Source organism: Salvelinus alpinus, chromosome 29, assembly GCF_045679555.1.
Source record: "Salvelinus alpinus chromosome 29, SLU_Salpinus.1, whole genome shotgun sequence".
NCBI classification, from domain to species: Eukaryota; Metazoa; Chordata; class Actinopteri; order Salmoniformes; family Salmonidae; genus Salvelinus; species Salvelinus alpinus.
The window spans coordinates 44,816,374-44,835,244 of NC_092114.1; the positions used below are offsets into that span (position 1 = coordinate 44,816,374).

The 18,871-nt window shown below is 41.5% G+C and overlaps 1 protein-coding gene across 4 annotated transcripts; it reads left to right on the forward strand.

Moving 5' to 3' along the window:
- The first annotated feature begins 1,153 nt into the window (after positions 1 to 1,153).
- LOC139558808 (heterogeneous nuclear ribonucleoprotein R-like) lies at positions 1,154 to 17,328 on the forward strand. 4 transcript variants are annotated; one of them, XM_071374256.1, is made up of 12 exons: positions 1,212 to 1,365; positions 2,147 to 2,315; positions 2,444 to 2,562; positions 2,718 to 2,825; positions 12,715 to 12,828; positions 13,032 to 13,208; positions 14,156 to 14,291; positions 14,398 to 14,603; positions 14,719 to 14,868; positions 14,971 to 15,092; positions 15,189 to 15,730; positions 17,254 to 17,328. In XM_071374256.1, the coding sequence occupies exons 2-12, from the start codon at positions 2,150 to 2,152 to the stop codon at positions 17,283 to 17,285; spliced, it is 1,872 nt and encodes a 623-aa protein (XP_071230357.1). In that variant the 5' UTR covers positions 1,212 to 1,365; positions 2,147 to 2,149; the 3' UTR covers positions 17,286 to 17,328. The 4 variants fall into 4 exon arrangements, with proteins under 4 accessions (XP_071230356.1, XP_071230355.1, XP_071230357.1 ...); XM_071374255.1 differs by lacking the exon at positions 17,254 to 17,328 and having other exon boundaries at positions 1,154 to 1,258; positions 15,189 to 16,565; XM_071374254.1 differs by lacking the exon at positions 17,254 to 17,328 and having other exon boundaries at positions 1,202 to 1,262; positions 15,189 to 16,565.
- Positions 17,329 to 18,871: the final 1,543 nt, after the last annotated feature.

Sequence of the window (18,871 nt, forward strand, 5' to 3'; positions counted from 1 at the left end):
CACCAGTGGCGATTTTAACATGTAAATTTTGGTGGGACAAAAAAAAAAAAATTGTGGGGGGGGGTGCATGCCAGCAAAGCCTCAACACAACAATAAACAATACATTAATTGCACTATAACGGTGCCAAACGGTGCCCACAAACTGTTAGGGCCTACATAAAGCTGTTCCAACAGCTTCACCTGGCTATCAGTAGAGCCTTATCTGGCAGCAAAACAGTTAATTCACCTTAATTTCCTGCCTTTTAAAAAAACATAGCTGATATGGCTGACTTGCTTAATAAACAAATGTGGTTTCAACTGACAATTGAGATGTACAAACTATGGAATACCGGGACGACAAGCAGATAGGCAATCCGTCAGAACAGAACAGTAGGCAAAATTAAGAGGGGAAAATAGACCTAATTATTAGGGTAAGGCACATGGGCTACTAACAGCTTACTACACAACATACACTTAGTATTACTTTCTTAGCTACAGTATACATATCTCCCTGGCATATTACATAATTAGGGCATACAACTGCTCCTTCTGAGCAGTTGTGATGAGTGATGAACATCCACAAATGAATACATACCATACGAAACGTAACATATCATACTAAATGGAGTGTCTCTGATTTATATACAGAATAATATGAAATGCTCGTAGGCAGTTGTTGTAAGAGGTTGTATGTGAGTCACATTCAAAGCATTAATAAAGCACTAAAGTTGTTTTCTGATTGGGAGTTTTTTGTGATTACTTTAAATACCACTGTAGAATGTTAATCTTGAAATCAGGAACATTTATTATGACAGATGAGTATTTGATTTCAGGTGTGCAATATTCTGAAAGCGTGAGCTGCACACATTTAGCCGTGACAGGCAGCCCAATCTCAAATCCGAACCAGTTCTAACAATGATAACAATAATCCCATCTCTTCCACATATCTGATTTCCATCGCCAAGACCTCGTACCAAAAACTGCACAGAATTTGTTACATTCCGTTCAGTACGTTTATACTGTAATTCAATCAAAGCATTGTGCAGTATCGAAATCCAAATATGTGCTTATTTTGAATGTATAGATACAGTCATTGATGTACAATAACCCTAGACGTTCTGTCTGGAAATATGGGTATTTTATTGGTGGAAAGTAATGTCAATCCGCGATTAACCACTTCGATTGGTTAAGATTGTGAGGCCCTACGTAGTTAGGTGGGGGCGTACTCCTTCGTCGCGGAGTGGTGTGCGAGCGACTGGGCCGTCTCGAAAACTGTCTCGTGGGTAGACTCAAACATATTATTAATATTGACCATAGTGCATATGTATTTTGGTTCATTGTTGAAAAATACATTTAACGATACTGTTATATTTCTAGAAAAGATAGGTAAGCGTTTGCTAATTATTCATTTTTCATCTCTTTTGGCGGTGGTTTGTTTGAATGCTGAAAGGTGTCCAGCATGCTAACAAGGCCTTAGCTAGCCCTGTTAGCTATTTTCTTGGCAAAGCGTATGAACCTTAACGTTATTTTGATTTACATTCTCGTATTTCTAACGCTAAACGTTTATTTTGCTGGGTGTAAATGTTCCAAATTGTGAATTCAGTCGAATTCGTCTTAACAATGTAGCTAACTAAATCTAGTTATGTACTGTAGCTAGCTGCAGTAATTGTGCTTGCTATTATTGGAAGGGGGCGGGACGGTGTTTAACCAAGAAATACACACCACCAACTAAGCTTGCTTCAACAAAAACATGTTTGCTAGCTAGCATAGTCATTGTTTTTGTTTACTGTCTGTTGGAGTTCACTAACTAGCTTGCTCCCGATATAACCTTACTGTTCACTTGTCCCCAGGTATTTCATTTTTCAGACATCGTGGTTGTCTGCATTAAAATGAATGGTTTAGATTTTCTAGTGTAGTTGTAGTATTTTAGCCAATCTGAACTAGCTAGTTGATCTATTTACAATACTTGCAGAGGTTTAGCTATATTACATGAAGTTACTATTGCAGTAGGAAAAAATATGCACAATGTATTTTATAAAAGGGAAAGTTTATGTACCATACAAGTTGTTAGTCTTGATCTGTAAAGGGCACCTGAAGCAAATGTTCTAATGTGGAACATTCTTACTGAAATCTTGTTTTTGTCTTATCTTTTCCCCTTTCTCTCAAGAGAATGGCTGCTGCCGCCGAGGTGAACGGTACTTCTGCCCTGGTGAGGGAGGAAGAGGAGCCTATGGAAGTCACTGCCGAAGGCGAGCACACAGAGAACTACCAGACACTCATCGACGCTGGACTGCCTCAGAAAGTGGCCGAGAGTCTCGACAACGTATTCTCAACTGGTGGGGAATCGGTCATACAATGGCTGAGTCTAATCTGTTTTCCAAAGAAGCATGATGATATTGCTTGAGGTTCCATGAAGTGGAGAAAGGCCAGGTTGTAATGTTAGGAATCTGTTTTGTACCCTCAGGCTTGGTGGCGTATGCTGACCTGGATGAGAGGGCCATTGATGCTCTGCGGGAGTTCAATGAAGAGGGAGCGCTGTCTGTACTGTTGCAGTTCAAAGAAAGTGACCTGTCCCATGTGCAGGTGAGTTACAAGGGGAGAGGAATGAGAGAGAATGAATACAAGTCAGTTTGGATGATGACACATTAGTCTAAGAAATTGACATGGAGGGGTCTATACATTTTCCTCTGCTCATAACACCAATACATGAATCATCTGTCCTGTGGTTTGCTTTCCAGAACAAAAGTGCTTTCCTTTGTGGAGTCATGAAGACGTACAGACAGAGGGAAAAGCAGGGAAGTAAAGTACAAGAATCCACCAAGGGTCCCGATGAGTCCAAGATCAAGGTAAAATGCAACGGTTAGAAAGTTGTTTCATTTGCTTAAATATAACCTGCTGTGTAACTCCTGTGCGTACACAAAGTTCTCCGTCACTGTGACGGATTTCCATCATTTGGATTCTGGAGAGATCATCTTTTAGATCCATGTAGACCAGCTCCCCAGAGACTTTTTTTTGCAGGTTTGGCGATGATATAGACCAATGGAAGCGTGTGTTTTGTGCTAAATAAATTCCCAAATGTATTATCAAAAAAAATTACGCTGTATGCACTGACCGGACATGCATGATTGTTGCTGACGCTGATGTTCAGATAAAGGGAATTTAATTGTTTATAATGCGCAGCGCTCAACTCAAACAGCGGTGTGTAGCCTAGTGTACTTTTGCATTTTAGTAATTTAGCAGATGCTATTATCCAGAGTGATTTGCATACATTTAAAAAAAAAATATATATATATATATATATACTGGTCCCCTGTGGGAATTGAACCCACAACCCTGGCGTTGGCTGCGTCATGCTTTACCACATGGGGCCACTGTAGCTGCTGGCAAAGTCATTCAAAGCCTATACTTATTGCTCAAGATGTAACTTTCCAGTGCTGTTTCCCAAAAGCGTTGTAGCACTAACATCTTAATTCCATTGAACCTAAATGCACGATAGATGATCTTAGTGCTACGATGCTTTTGTGAAACCCTGCCCTGTGCGACTATTTTTGCCATGTAGTGTTAAAACAAAGTCGGACAACCCCATAGTAGAATAGTTGAACTATTTACCTAGTCGGCTTGTTTTCTATTCGAGATAAATATGCTTGTCAATGCACAACAATTCTTAATGGCTCTGCCATTTACTGGTTGCTGAAATTCTAATACCGAATTTCAGTTTGACAAAACAAAAGTATAGTGTAGAGAATCGTACCATCTAAACTGCTGTGAAATATACTTTACATAATCAAAAATGTAGTATTTTCAGCTGTTTGAAGCTGGTGTAAAAAAGTGAGACACAAATTAAACTTAAAGGAAAAATCCACCTAAAATCCCTCATTACTTTAATTTCCAGTGTTAAATAACACTGGGAAAAAAATTTTTGTGAACAGATGTTTCATTTTGGCGTTTATAATAAGGTCGGTAGCAACATGAAAAACTGTTGTGGAGATCTGTTGCAGCTCAAGTCGACAACAAAATCAGCAATGCTCTCTGGGCTGGCTAGGTAGGTAGCAAGCAAATGTAGCTACTCACAATACCATAGACAATATCAGCATGTGAAGTAGCTAGTTAGCTGTAAAATCGCCCAAACAAACTACACTATCAATTTAGGAGTCTACAATATCCCCATGTTCAACCTAGACAGATGTGCCTCACAGTGAAGTCTGACATTTACAACAGCAGATACTTTTGTATATATAGTGTATTTGGACACCCCTTCAAATTAGTGGGTTCCGCTATTTCAGCCACACCCGTTGCTGACAGGTTTATAAAATCAAGCACACAGCCATGCAATCTCCATAGACAAACACTGGCAGTAGAATGGCCTTACTGAAGAGCTCAGTGACTTTTAACGTGCCACTGTCATAGGATACCACCTTTCCAACAAGTCAGTTTGTCAAATTTCTGCCTTGCTAGAGCTGCCCCGGTCAACTGTATATGCTGAAGCATATTTTAAAAATGCCTTCCCTCTTGCAACACTCAATACCGAGTTCCAAGCTGCGTCTGGAAGCAACGTCAGCACATTAACTGTTTGTATGGAGCTTCATGAAATGGGTTTCCATGGCCAAGCAGCCGCACACAAGCCTAAGATCACCATGTGCAATGGCAAGTGTTGGCTGCAGTAGCGTAAAGTTCGCCGCCATTGGACGTTCTAGACGATTCTGTGCTTCCAACTTTGTGGCAACAGTTTGGGGAAAGCCCTTTCCTGTTTCAACATGACAATGCCCCTGAACACAAAGCGAGGTCCATACAGAAATGGTTTGCCGAGATCATTGTGGAAGAACTTGACTGTCCTGCACAAAGCTCTGACCTCAACTCCATCGAAAACCTTTTGGATGAATTGGAATGCCGGCTGCGAGCCAGACTATTCGCCCAACATCCGTGCCCGACCTTACTAATGCTCTTGTGGCTGAATGGAAGCAAGTCCCTGCAACAATGTTCCAATGTCTAGTGGAATGCCTTCCCAGAACAGTGAAGTCTGTTATAGCAGCAAAGGGTGGTGGGCAACTCCATATTAATACCCATGATTTTAGAATGAGATGTTCGGCGAGCAGGTGTCCATATACTTTTGATCAAGTAGGTTGTCCTGAGACATGGTCCTAGGGCTCAGGTCCTCCGGGAGAGAATTAGAGAGGGCGTACTTAAATTCACACAGGACACCGGATAAGACAGGCAAAATACTCCAGATATAACAGACTGACCCTAGCCCCCCGACACACAAACTACTGCAGCATAAATACTAGAGGCTGAGACAGGAGGGGTTGGGAGACACTGACCCCGTCCGACGATACCCCCGGACAGGGCATAACAGGCAGGATATAACCCCACCCACTTTGCCAAAGCACAGCCCCCACACCACTAGAGGGATACCTTCAACCACCAACTTACCATCCTGAGACAAGGCCAAGTATAGCCCACAAAGATCTCCCCCACGGCACAAACCCAAGGGGGGGCGCCAACCCGGACAGGAAGATCACGTCAGTGATTCAACCCACTCAAGTGACGCACCCCTCCTAGGGACGGCGTGGAAGAGCACCAGTAAGCCAGTGACTCAACCCCTGTAATAGGGTTAGAGGCAGAGAATCCCATTGGAGAGAGGGGAACCAGCCAGGCAGAGACAGCAAGGGTGGTTCATTGCGCCAGTGCCCTTCCGTTCACCTTCACACTCCTGGGCCAGACTACACTCAATCATAGGACCTACTGAAGAGATGAGTCTTCAATAAAGACTTAAAGGTTGAGACCGAGTCTGCGTCTCTCACATGGATAGGCAGACCATTCCATAAAAATTGAGCTCTATAGGAGAAAGCCCTGCATCCAGCTGTTTGCTTAGAAATTCTAGGGACAGTAAGGAGGCCTGCGTCTTGTGACCGTAGAGTAGGTGGAGGTATGTACAGCAGGACCAAATCGGAAAGATGGGTAGGAGCAAGCCCATGTAACGCTTTGTAGGTTAGCAGTAAAACCTTGAAATCAGCCCTTGCCTTAACAGGAAGCAAGTGTAGAGAGGCTAGCACTGGAGTAATATGATCACATTTTGGGGTTCTAGTCAAGATTCTAGCAGCCGTGTTTAGCACTAACTGAAGTTTATTTAGTGCTTTAGCCAGAAAGTAGAGCATTGCAGTAGTCTAACCTAGAAGTGACAAAAGCATGGATTAATTTTTCTGCGTCATTTTTGGACAAAGTTTCAGATGTTTGCAATGTTACGTAGATGGAAAAAAGCTGTCCTTGAAACAGTCTTGATGTGTTCGTCAAAAGAGAGATCAGGGTCCAGAGTAATGCCGAGGTCCTTTAGTTTTTTATTTGAGACGACTGTACAACCATCAAGATTAATTGTCAGATTCAACAGAAGATCTCTTTGTTTCTTGGTACCTAGAACAAGCATCTCTGTTTTGTCCGGGTTTAAAAGCAGAACATTTGCCGCCATCCACTTCCTTATGTCTGAAACACCGGCTTCTAAGGAGGGACATTTTGGGGCTTCACCTTGTTTCATCGAAATGTACAGCAGTGTGTCATCCGCATAGCAGTGAAAGTTAACATTGTGTTTCCGAATGACATCACCAAGAGGTAAAATATATAGTGGTCCTACAACGGAGCCTTGACGAACACCGAAATTTACAGTTGATTTGTCAGAGGACAAACCATCCAGAGGCGAACTGATATCTTTCCGACAGATAAGATCTAAACCAGGCCAGAAGTTGTCCGTGTAGACCAATTTGGGTTTTCAATCTCTCCAAAAGAATGTGGTGATCGATGGTATCAAAAGCAGCACTAAGGTCTAGGAGCACGAGGACTGATACAGAGCCTCGGTCTGACGCCATTTAAAGGGTAATTTACCACCTTCACAAGTGCAGTCTCAGTGTTATGATGGGGTCTAAAACCAGACTGAAGCGTTTCGTATACATTGTTTGTCTTCAGGAAGGCAGAGAGTTGTTGGGCAACAACTTTTCTAAAATTTGAGAGGAATGGGAGATTTTATATAGGCTGATAGATTTTTACAAATATTTTCGGGGTCAGGGTATGGCTTTTTCAAGAGAGGCTTTATTACCGCCACTTTTAGTGAGTTTGGTACACATCCGGTGGATAGAGAGACGTTTATTGTGTTCAACATAGGAGGCCAAGCACAGGAAGCGGCTCTTTCAGTAGTTTAGTTGGAATAAGGTCCAGTATGCAGCTTGAAGGTTTAGAGGCCATGATTATTTTCATCAGTCAACTAAAGTAAATTCATTAGACCTAATTTATGGATTTTGCTTGACTGGCCAGAGCCATGGGTGGGCCTGGGTGGGCATAGGCTCACACACTGGGGAGCCAGGCCCAGCAAATACGAATACATTTATCTGCACTAAAGGACTTTATTACAGATAGAAATACTCCTCAGTTTCATCAGCTGTCCGAGTGGCTGGTCTCGGACAATCCCGCGGGTGAAGAAGCCGGACGTGGAGGTCCTGGGCTGTCGTGGTTACACGTTCATCAGACTAGTGAGGCTTGACCAGACTGGGTTATGAGTTGTGCCTAATCCTTATTGTGGCTACCTTCACACGTGGAATTTGCGTTTTGCCTTCAAAATAAAGTACCTCTTTGCAAGTGATGCAGAAGGTTACAATTGGTGGAATCATGCCATATTTAGACTAGATAATGTCAAACATGGTTGGAATGTGAAGCAATGAAATGGGGTATCAGTCCACTCGGTGACACCCACAGAGCACAACTTTGACGAGTTTATGCAAATATTAACATTGTAGCTCTTATCGTGTGACTGTGTGAAATCACATTCCCAGTCAGCCTATTTGGTGTAATGACATTCATATTGCACTGTACAGCTTTACCTAGGGATTGGGGATCAGTCTACTCAATACCCAATATATTTTTTCCCCAACGTTATCAGATTCCCTAACAGCCACGCAGTATTGTTTTTCCTCGGGAATAGTGTTCAATACACATAGGTTGACAAATGTGGCTCAATTCAGTTGTTTTAGAGTCCCGCAATAAGAGCTACGACACTAATGTTCTCTGGGTGTCACTGAGTAGACCGATACCCCATGTCATTGATCCACAATTAGGGTTGCAAAGGTTTAGAAACTTTCCAGGAAAGTTTCCATGGGAAGTTAAGCCTGGGATTTTGGGGGATTTTGCTTAAATTCATCAAAGGTTAGCATTTAAAAGTGAACATTTGTTGTGGGATACACAAGGCAATTCTAGGTCTTGTGGCATGTTTTAGTTAAACTATCCCCAATTCAGTGAAATTGCAACCCTCTGCATGCACAGTGCACTCTTCCATCACATGTACAGCTGATTCTAAAGATCTTACACACTATGAGATGCTATTGAGCCCACACTACTACACTGTCTGAGCCAAGGACTGCATGCTTTCTGGTAAGTTTTGATTATAATACTGGGTGCGGTGAATATATTTTATATGACATGATTTTTTTGTTAACTAGTAAATAGTAGCATACAGCGAAGTGAGTTTAAATCATTTCTAACTTGTTAACAATTTCTGCTAGTTAGTTTTTGCTACCATGTGGGTTTTAGCTTGCTTGAGGCTGCTAAGTGTTTCCATACACGTTTCATTTAAAAACATTTATCTTACAAAGGAGTTGTTTTGATCTAACTGCTGAACTATTTATCTGTACATTGTATTGTTTAATAATAAAAAAATGCCGGAAAATGCCACGGGCACTATCTGATTTGTGGAGACATTTCACTGCAGCTAATGTAGAAGGAAAAGCTGTGTACATTTGCAAATACTGTGCCAAATCATATGTGAAGAATGAAAAAAGATGCAGAATCATATGGCCAAGTGCATAAAGTTCCCTCGGCGCTCACAACAAGCAACCTCTGACAAAAGTCTCCGCTTCTATTCGAGGTGACAATGATGAATCAGACACCTTATCGATAGCAACAGTTTCTTGTCCTCCTGGAGATGCAATGGATCATATTCCCTTTTGTTGTTCAGTGAAATCATCCCATGTGAAGAGTCAACTCATTTAATTCAAGTTCAATTCGTAACTAAAAATGTTTTTATTTCTATTGGAAGGATTTAATCATTTGCAATTGTCTACTTATAAGGTAAAAGGTTTCTGTCTCCATATGATATGGTAAAAAATCTACATTTTAAATGCTATTAATATTAATTCCCATATATTCCCACGGAAAGTTTCCACCTCTGAGTATTCCCCAAAATGTGCAACCCTATCCACAATCCATAGGTAGGGCTGAACAGTGAGATAAGTATGCCCCCAATGCAATTCTAAGGTATAATACATCCAGTGTGATTTCAACAGAATTTTGTCAAATTAACAAATTATTAACTTTTTGTTTTTAACATTCCAACCTCGTTTAGCATGATCTATTCAATTGTGGCATAATTCTACTATTTTTATAAATTTTCATCACTGTCAATGACATACTTCTATTTTGAATGCTAACTGCAAAGTCCACTATTGTGGCTAATCCTTATTGTGGCTAGCTACACATAGATGTGTCCGATCACCATTAATCAAATAAGAACTGTCTTATAAATTAGGGTTATTTTAGATGACACCTAGCTATATAGTTATAATTCGTTTCAGTAGCTATCGTTTTGCAATGTTTTTGGGGAAGAACATTGTTTGCATCCTTGAGCTAGCTAGCTTTTTTTATGACCAGCACTGTAGGTGCGCGAGACAACTTTACCAGCATTATAGCATATGCATCGATAAATCATTGTGGCATGAAGTACAAGTGATAGTGTAACTACGTAAAAAATGTATGAACACGTTCAATTATTATGTGACATGCAGTCATATTCAGGTCCTGATTGGTCAACAAGCTTATTTGACACGTTAAATAGTATTATTTGACACACAAAGACCCAAATGGATTCCATAGTATGAGAAATCCTGGTTGAGAATGAAACGATTGAACAATGACAGCACAGCAAGTAAGTGAAAGAAATAGGTTTTGATTATGTTTTACTGGTACTGGGGACATACGTAAATGCCAACAAAATAACTTTTTGGTGTGTATGTAACCTTTATTTAATTAGGCAAGTCAGTTAAAAACAATTTTTATTTACAACTATTTAACTACTAGAATGCTTAAGGCTGCTAAAATTTAAAGTATTGGTATTGTTTATTTTGGCAAGGAAAATATCGAATATTGGTATCGGCCAAAAATGTCATTGTAGCCTGCAGATAGAAAATATCATGATTATTAAAAAAAAATATATATATATATATATACCCTCTAAATCAAATTGGCTATGCATGGCCTGTATCCAAAGGTCTAGGAAACATTGTATCAACTTGGTCCGTTCTGAAGCTCGTGCTAGCAAACTTGCAATGTTATGTAAAATAGTCTGGTCCCTCAGTTTCCAGCGCCAGTGAGCTCTGGACAGACACAGCTGTAGGCTATTTGCGCGAGGCATAAGAAGTAATCAGGTAGGCCTATTTTTGACATTTCCACGGAATCAGCGCATGACTATTTTTTATTTATTTACGCTGAGTGGTTATGAAAGTTTTTAGGAACTATTGTCATTCTCAATGGATGTAAAAACAGACTTCTTACTTGCTGTTTTCAGGTGAAGAGAATTACTTTTGTCTTAACTCACCACCACTGTGGAGCTTCTCAATCAGAAATACTTTCAGGTCTGCACATTTATAGCCCTACATTTGCGAGCAGGCAAGGTAGCCTGCATAATCAGGTGCGCGTCCTTACTCAACATTCGCAGGAGCGTTACAAATAAAAGACAATAATAAATTGACAACTTGTAAATGGAATGGAATAAACTTATCCCACAACGACAATGAGAACTGTAAAAGACTAATAATATATTGAATGCATTAATATAAATTACTGTAACCAAACAAATGTTTGTAGATTATAAATTAAATGAATTAACGGTAAATGTACTGCTTGTGATGCTGGTGTGCAGGATTAGTCCACTGAGACAGGAGTGACTCAGACCAGCCATAATTTATTTATTTGCGACTGCTCGACTAAAATGATCTTAGTCGCCCAACTTAGTCGACTAAAGGAGTCAACCCTACCAACTATCAATCACTTAAGTCATGTGTTTTCAGGTAGACCTCGCGATGCAACTACTTCATCCCTCTCGATCACGCATTCTCTCTTCTCGGTCTCCGGACAAGTAGCCGTGCAATGGATTATGGTCATTGTAGTTCGTTTAGCACAGACAAGTGGTAATTATGTTGAATATTGGCCTGTTGGAAACTCCCTACTACATATCACAGTTAGGGCTACATCTGATTTATCTCTAGAAAAACTGGGGTGGGAAAATTCGCATTGAGCAAAAGAAATGGAATTCAAAAGTGAACTGACATCAGTCAATTAGTTAAATGGAAAATATCTCAGCACTATTGACCATGCAACCAAATATCAACATTTTTAAAGGAGATGTTTAATTCTTGAGCCACTGTCTTAATCCTACTCTTTTATTTTTGGTTTAGTTGGAGATGTGAATCAGGGCTCGACATTAAGGCTTGCCTGGGGCAAGGAAATAAGTAAATGGTTGGACAACCAGAATGAATGTGTATGTATGTGTGTGTGTGTATATATATCATTTTTCATTCAGAATGGACAAGTAAAAAATCACTGTCCAAACTATTACTCCGATCAGAATTGGATCAGGCAGGGCAGTGCATGGTTGACATTCTGAGTAAATTACGTATAGGTTATCGCAAATGGGAATATATCATATGTTGTATTTACACAAAGCAAGAGAACAATGTAGGTAGAGCTAAGAGTATTACCAAAGCAGTGCAAACTAGTTTTTTTCTCGGATGTTGGATGATCTGGGCCACTAGCTAAATTAGATTTTATAGCGGACACTCCAGTGTCTTGTTATAAAAGCCCAAATTGTATATCTTTTTTTCTCCATTTGGTATTAGGACTTGGCCTATTAAGCCACTTTCAGTTTAGCGCAGTAGGAGAAATTTAGCATGCATTCTCAAAGTTTTAAGTTGTTTTTGGAGAGAGTGCGAGAACACAATAGCAAGATATACAAATCTAATGAGAAATTTGAACAAACCTTAGTTGACCATCATTATAAGACAGAAATTATGCATGCATGGCTGGGGGGAAAAATCCCTCCTTGCTGTTGTGAATCAAATGACCAAAAGCCTAATCCTAAAGCCTATCTGAAATATCTATAAAAGCATTAAGACAAATTCAAATTTTGAAGAGTATTTTCCACACTTTTCTGATAGTGTCTAAAGTTGCAGCACAATAACTATTGATGACTTCCCAAATGCTATACAGTCCTAAATAGTGTCATTGATGATATGTGACTTATATAAAGTATGCTTACATTTCCTCTGTTAAATCTACCCTTTTGAAATGGCTTCGATAGCTAAAATGTATATATTTAGGTAAGACATCTTTCTCACCCTGGCACATTGGTAGTAGTCGGTGATAAATATCAACGCTAAGCAGGGCTGGGCTCGGTTAAAACCCTGGATGGGAGACCAGATGGGATAGCTGTAGATGGACTAATTCTCCCATAGGAGGTGCTGCCAAACCTATTGTTTTTTTTTATTTATTTTTAATTTTGGATATAATGTTGAAGATTTGATGACAAGGTTTGTCTTATGTTGAAAATTGGATACCATGATGACAATCCTGTGGTTTGAAATTTCGTCCTCAAACGCTGTGTTCCCTCGTGTGGTGTATTGGTTATGCTGATGTCTACATGTTCCCCAGGCTCTGTTGGAGCGGACAGGATACACCTTGGACGTCACCACGGGACAGAGGAAATATGGAGGGCCCCCACCAGAGGAAGTGTTCCAGGGAGCACAGCCTGGGATTGGAACTGAGGTAAAGTTGCCCGAGATGTACCATTATAACATTGTGGCAAAGCCTTTGACTGATAAGAGATGCGTTTGTAAGACTTTGGCCCCAAGAATGGCAACAGACTTTTATAGCAGCACTACAGCAGTCTTCCCCTGCTGAAGTATCATGAGCTGATCTGATTACATTGTGGAACCCTCACTGATCTAGGCTCTGTTTTCTGCCTTCAGGTGTTTGTGGGAAAGATCCCCAGAGATCTGTATGAAGACGAGCTGGTGCCACTGTTTGAGAAGGCGGGAACAATCTGGGACCTGAGGCTAATGATGGACCCCCTGTCGGGTCAGAACCGGGGATACGCCTTCATCACCTTCTGCGGCAAGGATGCAGCAGCTGAGGCGGTGAAACTTGTAAGTCCCTGCAGTCAGTCAAGTCTTACTTCCCCTTCTAAGAACCAAGTGGCTTGTTTCCCAAACGCAGATGAAGCATAGTCCTTGACTAAAAATCACTTTCAATAGAGAATCTCCATTGAGTGTGCTTTTTTTGTTGTTGTCTAGGGCAGTGGTTACCAACCTTTTCTGAGTCCAGATCACTTTGAGTCAAAATGCAATCTGAGATCTACCGTTCAGATTTTATTTTTTTCATGGCTTAGAAAACGTAAGCCTATGCAACGTTACATTAACCAATTAAACAGTTCTTCCGCAATTATATTTGTGCAGTAGGCTATAGGCCCAATACATTATCACTGCATATTGACTATGCTTGAATTGCCCTGCCAATGTTTTTCTTCTCAGACCATTTTATAATTATATTTGAAAAAATGACATATGATCACACTGCTAATAGATCATTTGTTGTGTTTTTTTTTTACTAGACTGATGGCCTGCATCAGTCTGAGGGGGGGGCGAGCAGCGGTGAGGTTGCCTCATCTGACTCGTGTCCCTCTGCTGTCCCTCCCTCTGCTGAGAAAAGGGGAGTCTTTCAGCTGATGGCAAAACCAAGTCACACTGCACTATTTCTGTCTCATGCACCAATTCATGTTATTACTCCGATGACCAGAGTGTAATATTCCTCTATTAAAAATGACAAGCTGCTAATAATAACAACGGAACACTTTGCTATACTCATTAATTGCAGCTGCAGAGCTGGTTGCAGCGTGAGTGGAAGTAGGGAGAAGGCACATTTTATGGCTTATAAAAGTTTTGAACAACGTGTTGACGGCTTAAGAGCTGTCATTTTTATTGTGAGGAACTGCAGTTCCACAAGGACAAAACGGAATAATAAAGCGGATAGAACTGAAGTTCCTCGCAATAAAATGACAGATCTTAAGCCATCTTTCCTCGATTCTTGTTTTCAGTGTGATAACTATGAAATCCGGTCTGGGAAATACCTTGGAGTGTGCATATCTGTAGCAAACAACCGCCTGTTTGTTGGATCAATCCCAAAGAACAAGACCAGAGAGAGCATATTGGAGGACTTTGGCAAAGTCACAGGTCAGTGAAAGTGCAGACACCCCAATTTGGTTTACATTTGTTTTATGTTCTGTGGGTTGTCATTGGTCAGATCAGTCATGTGACGCCAGTCTCCTTCTTCCTCCAGAGGGGCTTCAGGAAGTGATCCTCTACCACCAGCCGGACGACAAGAAGAAGAACCGTGGCTTCTGTTTCCTGGAGTATGAGGACCACAAATCTGCAGCCCAGGCCCGCCGCCGCCTTATGAGCGGCAAGGTGAAGGTGTGGGGGAACCCGGTCACTGTGGAGTGGGCTGACCCGGTCGCTGAGCCCGACCCGGATATCATGGCGAAGGTAAGTCATGTCTTGTTCACTCGCTCTCCCACACTCACTCTCTCATTTTACAATGACCTCTCTCTGCATAAACTGAGATTAATATGGAGTTGAACTTTAATGTTTGTGTCATCAGGTGAAAGTCCTGTTTGTCAGGAAGCTAGCCACCCCGGTCACAGAGGAGCTACTGGAGAAGACCTTCTCTGCGTTTGGAAAGCTGGAGCGGGTGAAGAAGCTCAAAGACTACGCCTTTGTTCACTTTGAGGACAGGGACGCAGCTGTGAAGGTGGGTTACCCTTAGTAAAAACATAGTCCTTATTTTCTCTGTTAAAAAAAAGAAAAATGTTTTACCTTCGTATGTGTGATACAAATTTTCTGCTTTCCTCAGGCAATGGCAGAAATGAATGGGAAGGAGCTGGGGGGAGAGGAGATTGAGATAGTCCTGGCCAAGCCCCCTGACAAGAAAAGGAAAGAGAGGCAGGCTCAGCGCCAGACCACCAGAAACCCAGGGTGAGGTCACAGCGAGACTGTGCCTGACTAATATCTGAGTAGATCTCCTGTCTTGGGATTACGTTGAACATTACGTGTTATTCTTGTATTCTGCAGGTATGATGACTATTACTACTACCCACCGCCACGCATGCCTCCACCAGGTAGAGGCAGGGGCCGTGGTAGCAGAGGGGGCGGTGGCTACGCCGCCTACCCCCCAGACTACTACAGCTACGAGGACTACTACGATGACTACTACGGCTACGACTACCACGACTACCGCGGGGGTTACGAGGACCCGTACTACGGTTACGACGATGTGTACAGCATGAGGGGCCGTGGCAGCCGCCCCAGCAGGGGAGGGCCACCCAGGACCCGCGGAGCACAACCCCCACGGGGCCGAGGGGGCTATGCCCAGAGAGGGCCACCCATCGGCGGGCCCAGGGGTGGCAGAGGAGGGGGCCGTGGGGGACCATTCCAACCACAGAGGGGCCGAGGTACCCGAGGAGCCAGGGGGAACCGCGGGGGCAATGTGGGCGGGAAGAGGAAGGCGGATGTCTTCAACCAGCCTGACTCCAAGCGCCGGCAGATCAACCAGCAGAACTGGGGGTCCCAGCCCATCGCCCAGCAGCCCCTGCAGCAAGGGGCCGACTATTCCGGTAACTATGGTTACAGTAATGACACCCTGGAGTTTTCACAGGATTCTTATGGGCAGCAGTGGAAGTAGACGCATCAAAAAAGGTATTTGGCAAAATAAAAACAAAAAGTACAGGGGGAGAAAACATAAGGAGATTGGCGCAAGTTTTTTGATTGACTTTTTATTCTTCATCCCTCACGGAGAAAAAAAAATTCACTGAGAGAAAAAAATGGACAGACACCCCCAGAATTGGCACATGATTGGCTGGAATTGCATTTTGGCCTGAAGATGTGAATGTAACCGTTTTGCTGAATCATTTCTTACTCTTACGGTTACATGGGACAAATGTCTTAAAACACACATCACTTTTACCTTCCAACATTTTGTTTGTTTATTTTAAAGCCAACAATGAGCATTTTAAATGTGGACATTCATTTTCAAAAGTCTGAGGACGTTAAAATCATGATCTTGCCTTGCAGGAAAGTTTGTGTCCAAGCCCCTCCATCCCCTACCTGTATTCCCCTTATTTCTGGTTTCTAATAGTGGCATAGTGACTTGCTTGTAAATAATTGCTTATGGCTAGAGCTTCATATTCATTTTTTGCCGTGATGGAGAAAAGAATCCACAGGAAGTAGAAAAATTGAACGTTTTGTAATGTTAAGTGTATGTCAAGCATTTCTAGAGGTAGATCAATTGTGTTTTTTAAAACTGATATTATTATATAACTTCCTATGTTTTCTTTGAACTTGCCCATTAGTTTGGTTTGGCTTACCTTAAAAGCCATTGCAGTTTGTTCTGATGTTTGTATTTATAACTTTTACGTTTGTTCCGTTTCAATAAAACTCAGTTGAGCATTATTCAATTGTCAGATACCTTCAAATTCAATGGTGTCATTCAGTATTTGAGTCTACTCCTAAACCTACCTCAAATTTCACATTTGGAACGAGATTTTGTCGGCTTTTTGCTCAAAGAATAAATAAAGATTCCAAATGAAATTGTCAAATACCGAAAGACTGGATGACAGAGAGCATAAATGATGTTTGAATGACTGAATAAAAAAGGATTATAACCCTTTATTTTCCAGGATATGCCACCCTCTTATGATCTGGTAAAGGTTCCAAAGGTATACAAATAAAATAAAAATGAACACAAGAGTTGTACATTTTGTACAACGATGCAGAAATTTCTACCTCGCAATCATTTACATTGGACTCTACAGGAAGACCAGAACAACCGAGAATTCAAATACATTCCCCTTCCCTGAAGGCACTGGATCAGTTGCAACTCACCTCCACTCAAACATGAGGGCCAATTATTCAGTCATTTCTTATTACAGACTGGGAACCTCCAAAGGATAAAAATGATTCACAAATTATCAAAGTAATGTCTGTGCTGCTGCTGTATGTTTTGTCTTTTGCTGCTGTAGCAATGACCCTTCAAGCCCTGCTGTTGTTCCATAGAGAAATGCTAAGAGCAAATGCCTTTGGTTTCATTTATATTATTATTTGTGTTTTATCTTTTGTCCTTTTATTCCAACTTACCCAGGTGGTGAAGCGAGAGCGGCATCGCTTGAGTGAGGATTGAACTCACCCTGAACGGTGTTCCTTACAAAAGGCCCGGGTGAGCTAGTTGAGTACTGTCTCTCCTCACCTACAACTGCTGCTAAAATCAAAGGGGGGGACTTCCAGCCACAGTCATGTTATTGTTGTTACTAATATACTACCGTGAGTGACGTAGGCCTACATTTCAATTGATTATTTTTGTCAGTGTCAACCACATCAATCCTTGCATCCTCAAACTAGGGTAATGAAGCTTCTAAATAATTGCATTGTTATTGTAAGTCTAGATAGAAGACAAATGACTTTCTCCAGTTTTGAAGTTATCATCCCCCTTACTTGGGATGTAGCCTAGTCATCGTGATTGACCAAGAAGTGGTAGGTCACAGTAGTATTAAAGCCAGTTGGCCACATTTACTCAGAAGCAGATTAGTTTGTTAATATACGGAAGGAAATGGACAAAAGCAGACAGTCCAACTCGAGGCTTTTCTATAAAGGAGATCGGCCTAAACCCCCAACACCTGTCACTTGGACAATTCCCTATATGGTGCGCTACTTTCAAACTACCGCTAGGGCCCTGGTCAAACGCGGTGCACTACATGGGGAATAGGGTGCCATTTGGGACACACTAAGCTACACCCTGTTGTGATAATCGCTTCAGCTGTCACTGTCACATTCTTTAATCTCGAGGCAGCTTTCTTAACGAAAGCAAGGGGAATTCCTTTTATTTTCTCTAACAAAGCATATTTGTTTTATTGGGCAATTCTAAACTGACATTGGCTTTCTGTATGATGGATACCTGTTACTACTGTGGTAATTGATAACTACACTGATCCCAATGCCTTTGAAGAATACAATTTAGTCAACTGCTGGGCAAGCGACAGAACAAAAGACAGTGCCTGGAAATTGGTCTTTACATTTTAAATCCACAGGAGGGCAGTGTCTATTTGTTTTACTGACGTGCCTTATATATTGCACCAGCAAATTTTATTCATGTTGTACACAATGTAGCTTTGTATTAATGTCTGATTTTAAAGGATGCTATTTAATAAGAGTAGTTGTGTTTTATATGTTGCTTCTGTCACCAGACTGTAGGGGAGCTTCCCTCAAGCTAGCCCTTACCCTGCCCTTCCTGTGGACCAGTTAGGTTGGGCTCATTCGAGATGGAGTGGATTTATGGGTAAGGTCTTGTTCCTTTTCTATTTTGTTCTGTATTATACATCTATCATTTGAAATTGGAGCCCTTCATTTATATTACAGTGTAAGAGGTACATCCATTGAAGATGCTCTGAGATGTGATGTCATAATTGTTATTCACTGACGTTTGCATAGAATATTCCAATAGGATTCCATTGATAACCTAGCATTCCGATTTTGTTTTCAAGACTCTATTGAGTTGTTGCCAAACGTATGCTATGTTTCACAGGAATGTCTGATATTTGATATGGCTTTCTCTATGTGGCCCTTTTCCAGCCCTCCTCCTAAGGAGACCTCTGTTATTTTCTCCAAACTCCCAGCCTGGGCCACAGTGGGCATCGACATCTCCCCTGACGAACTCCTGGCATATTTCCGAGTCCAGGCTGATGAAAAAACTCCAAGGCTACTCT

What these genes read in the sequence shown, in the direction of transcription:
- LOC139558808 (XM_071374255.1), top strand. Translation starts at nt 2,150, where the DNA reads ATGGCTGCTGCCGCCGAGGTGAACGGTACTTCTGCCCTGGTGAGGGAG. An exon ending in GGACTTTGGCAAAGTCACAG is followed by an intron (nt 14,292 to 14,397) that starts GTCAGTGAAAGT and finishes TTCTTCCTCCAG; the next exon opens with AGGGGCTTCAGGAAGTGATC. An exon ending in CAGACCACCAGAAACCCAGG is followed by an intron (nt 15,093 to 15,188) that starts GTGAGGTCACAG and finishes TGTATTCTGCAG; the next exon opens with GTATGATGACTATTACTACT.